General features: G+C 40.6%; 1 protein-coding gene across 1 annotated transcript; it reads left to right on the top strand.

Moving 5' to 3' along the window:
• The first annotated feature begins 1,637 nt into the window (after positions 1–1,637).
• Positions 1,638–3,529, top strand: LOC108978237 (putative inorganic phosphate cotransporter). The gene is made up of 5 exons (XM_018948397.1): positions 1,638–1,695; positions 1,779–1,915; positions 1,988–3,073; positions 3,131–3,263; positions 3,333–3,529. Exons 1-5 carry the CDS (start codon positions 1,638–1,640, stop codon positions 3,353–3,355), a joined length of 1,437 nt encoding a protein of 478 aa, XP_018803942.1. The 3' UTR covers positions 3,356–3,529.
• The last annotated feature ends 1,549 nt before the right edge of the window (positions 3,530–5,078 follow it).

Here is a 5,078-nt window from a genome sequence, read left to right on the forward strand (position 1 = left end):
CATTTCCGACAAATGAGCAGCTTGTTGAAGAGAAAATGACGTTTGCAAAATTAAATTAAAATGCAATCAAAACGATATCTTGAAAAGTGAGGGACCAGTTCGTATATATACAGACGGACAGAGAGACAGACAGACGGACATGGCTAAATCGACTCAGCTCAACATACTCATCATCATATAATACATATACTTTATAGGGTTCGGTAAAAAATTTTTCAGCGATRAGGCCCATTTTTCGTTCAATGGGTATGTAATCAATTAAAATTACCGCATTTGGGACGAAGAGCAATCTGAAGGGACTCAATAGCTGCCATTTCATCTAGAATAAACAACGCTTTGGTGTGTTTGTGAGCCGGTGGAATCATCGACACATATTTCTTCCAAAATGATGCCGGTGAAAACGTAACCTCCAATAGCGACCGTTGTCGCGTCCGTCATAATAACCGTTTGCTTGACCCCTAAAATTGAGCTCGTAAACTTGGCGACGGAAAAAAGTAAGGGATCTCGAAAAGTAGTTAATCTCTGGTCACTCACAACATTATCGTAAAGTTTGACGTTTTTGATGGTGTACAAACTCAGAACGTTTTGACGTACGGACGCTATTTGTGATGTTTACAGAAACTTAAAATTTTCAACTCGGCCAGAAAATTTAATTAAATTGTGAACATTTTCCCGGGAGTATTTTCTTTAAAATTTTATGAGAGTCAAGACCCAGTATTTATCGATGCTATGAGAAATTCAATCGAGATCCAAGACACATTTCGTGTAGACCGTCCAATTGTTCCGGAAACTATTGATTTTACGCAAACAGCATACAACTCAATATGGCAAGAACATTGACTGGAAKAAAAATGATTTTCAATCGCTCAAAAAATGCTCGCGTCGATTCATAGAGGGAAATATAAAAAGAACCACTATAGCATACATATAGCTGCCATACACGCTGCACGACCGGAATAAAATCATCATTCTTTTCACGCACCAATTCGTGTTTCTGCAAAACATGGCACTGTAGAGCCCAAAAGCAGAACTATTAACGACGTCAGAAAAGTATTCGAACACAGAAAGTACTTTTCAGTAAAATTGCTTTCTGTAGTTCCTGCTTTTGTATGAAATGAAATCATTATTATCACTCATAAAACATTGTTGAAGTAGTAGATGCTTATCACGTATGTATGTGATAACAACCGATAAGTACTGATTTTAATTGACATCAATTATTGCTGATAACAGCTTAATATTATGCCGCAATAAATGCCTCAACAGAGCGTCAAAAAATACCAGAGAAGCATGGCTAGCCTACTGACGAATAAATGCTATCTGATCAAATATGATCCAGWCAGGAAGAATTAGACTTCACGCGCAAGCCCAATAGTTAAAAATTTAATTCTAGATTCAGCACTGACTAACATTTATGATACTAACGATAAAAATGCTAGCGTAGGTTGTAGAACAAGAAATTAATTAAAAGTTTATTAAAAGTAAATATTTTATGTGCCGTGTCTGTTAAATTTCATTACTTCTAAAGTGCTTTATGGAAATATTAAACGATAAGAAAGTGAACGACATGAAATGCCGCTAAACGTATTCAGTTTTATTTTAATCTCCGAGCAGTTAACATTACTAAAATTGTGATAATGGTATTGAAGGATATTACCGCTGAGAATTCTGACGAGACTGCGGCCGTAACTGACAGCAAGTATAGAGCGTATTCTGAGGGGCAGCGCACTAATTTTCGACGTTACCATGTGTACCCGCATACTTTATATTTTCAATAGGTCCGAAAGTGGGCGTGCGACATTTGCAGAGCATGCTGATATTCTCCGGTTTCTGTGTAGCGTTTATGCAGCGAGCCAATCTCTCAGTGGCCATTGTGGCAATGATGGATCGCAATTCCACAAATCCAGATTTTCCGGTGCGTTCATAATTTCTCAATTTATTTATTTATTTTTTAATATGACGGTGATTGTCTGCAATATACATAAAGGAGTATGAGTGGTCGGAGCAAACAAAGTCATTGCTGCTGAGCAGCTTCTTTTGGGGTTACGTCCTCATGCAGATACCAGGCGGTCAGCTGGCGCAGCGTTTCGGCGGTAAAGTAATGTATCTCTACGGTGTCGGTATTTCTGGATTTCTCGCCTTGTTTACACCCTTAAGCGCACAACTGGGCGATTGGCAATTCATTTGCGCCATACGATTTCTGCAAGGCTTCTGTCAAGGTTCCCTATATCCTTCGGGGCAAATTATTTTAGCTCGATGGGCGCCGCCAGCTGAACGCGGTATACTTGCAACACTYTGCTWTTCCGGCYCRCAATTYGGCACRATCATCATATTGAGTATTAGTGGCACATTAGCKGCTTCAAAGTWTGGKTGGCCSAGCATTTTCTATRTTTCCGGCRGTTGTGGTATTATCTGGTSKTTKGTGTGGCTGCTGTGGAGCGCTGATGCACCGCATCAATCCAAATTAATCACACCCAAGGAGCGAAATTACATCGAATCAGAATTAGCAGTGATTTCTAAGAGTGAGAATAATAGCACCTCGGCAAAGTTGCCCACACCTTGGTTGAGTATACTCACATCCCTGCCGTTTTGGGTGCTACTCCTCTGCAATTGTGCCTACAATTGGGGCTATTGGACAATGATGACACAAATACCCTCGTACATAAAGAATGTGTTCGACAAGGATATCCARAGTAATGCCTTGCTCTCCGCTCTGCCATATACCGCTAATYTAGTAYTCGGTCTGTGTTTCTGTGCCCTCGGTCAGGTATTGCTGTCAAAGAAAGTGTTGAGCACGAACGCTAGCCGTAAGATCTTCAACACGATCGGCATGTGGACTCCGATGACGGCCACTATAGCGCTGGGGTTTGTCGACGCTGATAATGTTGATTTGGCTGTTATCTTACTAGCTGTGGGTGTTGGCACCGACTCAGCAACATTTTTAGGTTATCTTTTGAACCATATGGACTTATCACTGAATTTCGCCGGCGCTATGATGGGCATTACAAATTGTGCAGCTAATGTGATGAGCATTTTTGCACCGTTACTTGTTGGCGTCATTGTGACAGATACGGTGAGTAAGTTAAACATTATAAACATAAATGTAGTATTAACTGATTGCCAATTGTAGACAAATCCAAATCAGTGGCGTTTTATTTTTTACATTATGGCTGGATTCTATTTTATTGCCAATTTACTGTTTATAACTTTGGGTAGCACTAAATTGCAATCGTGGAACGAGCCTGCGAAACGAGACATAGATGGTGAGCAAATCAGATTTCAGCAGTAGCTGTTGATCTTGTCTATAACTAATCTAATTTGTATTTAAATAGGTGGCCAAGAAATCGTTGAATGAAGAAGCCATCTACATTTCAAATAAGGGTAGCTGTTGGAATATTATTCCTTTTTTTTGTATTTTTGCTTGAGTTTATCTTTTTTTTCATTTTGTTCTTTTGTTTCATTTTTATTCACTCGAAATTATCAATTTTGTTATCAGTCGGTATCAGTATCACAACTGAATTCCTATCTTTAACTTTGTTTTATTTGAGATAAAAATAGCTCAAGATTATCAARGGGATCTATCAGTGAGTGAGTAGTTACGCCATTTATAACTCAAGAACAGCTGAACCGATTTCACTAAAAATTTGTGTGGAGCTAGGATACATTTTATCTCTTTATGTCAAAATTTAATACAACTCATACATACAAAAATAATATTTCAAATCATATGCATTTGTTCAAAATTCATGTTTGTAGGAATCCTTTGAATATATGCGCACAATTTTAAACAGATTCTTCCTCAAAACCAATACAATTGCTAAGTATATGGAGTAGTTAACAAGAACTGCAASCAAATACGCAGTGAAATAGATTATAACTGGCTCAGTAAACCAGCCGATTTTTTCGCCTTTCCACGCCTGAAAACCGGTTCATAATGTGCAGTTCACAGGAATGACTGTCGATTGCACACGGTCAGTCGCTAGCCTGAGTTGTATGGTAAAAAAGTAGAAGGGTCCAAAAGTGTGTAACTAACTTCAGCTTTTGTTAACGCATGATATCATGGAAATATGCCAGAAGCAAAAATGTTTACATTACGGGAGGGTGGAGTCATGTGCAGAAATTCACGTAAGGGAGGAAAGCTCTCTGATCGCCATTCACTTGGGAGTGAAATTTTCAATGAAAAATTTTCAACAGCCTCGGATGAGAGACCCCCCTTTTGATGACGACCATGGCAAACGAATTAAGGACTATGATTTGAGGGCATGCACCTGGAATGTCCGATCCCTTAATTGGGAAGGTGCCGCTGCCCAGCTGGTTGATGTCCTCGTGAAAATAAAGGCTGACATCACCGGCGTTCAAGAAATACGATGGACGGGACAAGGACAGAGACGAGTAGGTCCTTGTGGCATTTACTACAGTGGCCATATAAAGGATAGAAAGCTTGGTGTGGGATTTGTGGTAGGAGAGAGACTCCGTCGCCTAGTACTATCATTCACTAGGGTGAATGAACGTCTAGCCACAATCCGCATCAAAGCGAGGTTCTCCAACATATCGCTGATTTGCGCCCACGCCCCGATGTAAGAGAAGGACGATGTGACCAAAGATGCCTTTTATGAGTACTTGGAAAGCACTTATGAGAGATGCCCCCGCCACGATGTCAAAATCGGGCTTGGCGACTTTAACGCCAGGGTGGGCAAAGAAGGTATCTTTGGCACTACGGTCGGAAAATTCAGACTCCACGAAGAAACATCCCCAAATGGGTTGAGGCTGATCGACTTCGCCGGATCCTGACATATGGTTATCTGTGGTACTAGATTCCAGCAGAAGATACATCAAGCTATCTGGCTGTCTCCGGATCGAAAAACCACCAACCAGATCGATTATGTTGTGATMTACGGAAGACATGTCTCCAGTGTTTTAGATGTGCGTGCGCTCCGAGGACCTAACATCGACTCGGACCACTGCCTTGTTGAAGCCAAGATTCGCACCCGCCTCTGTGCAGCAAAAAGCGTACGCCAACAAACACAAGGAAGGTTCGACGTCGAGAAGCTGTAATCACAACAGACAACCGAACGATT

This window comes from Bactrocera latifrons, unplaced genomic scaffold (assembly GCF_001853355.1).
Source record: "Bactrocera latifrons isolate USDA-ARS-PBARC rearing strain unplaced genomic scaffold, ASM185335v1 scaffold_12, whole genome shotgun sequence".
In the NCBI taxonomy this organism is placed as follows: Eukaryota; Metazoa; Arthropoda; class Insecta; order Diptera; family Tephritidae; genus Bactrocera; species Bactrocera latifrons.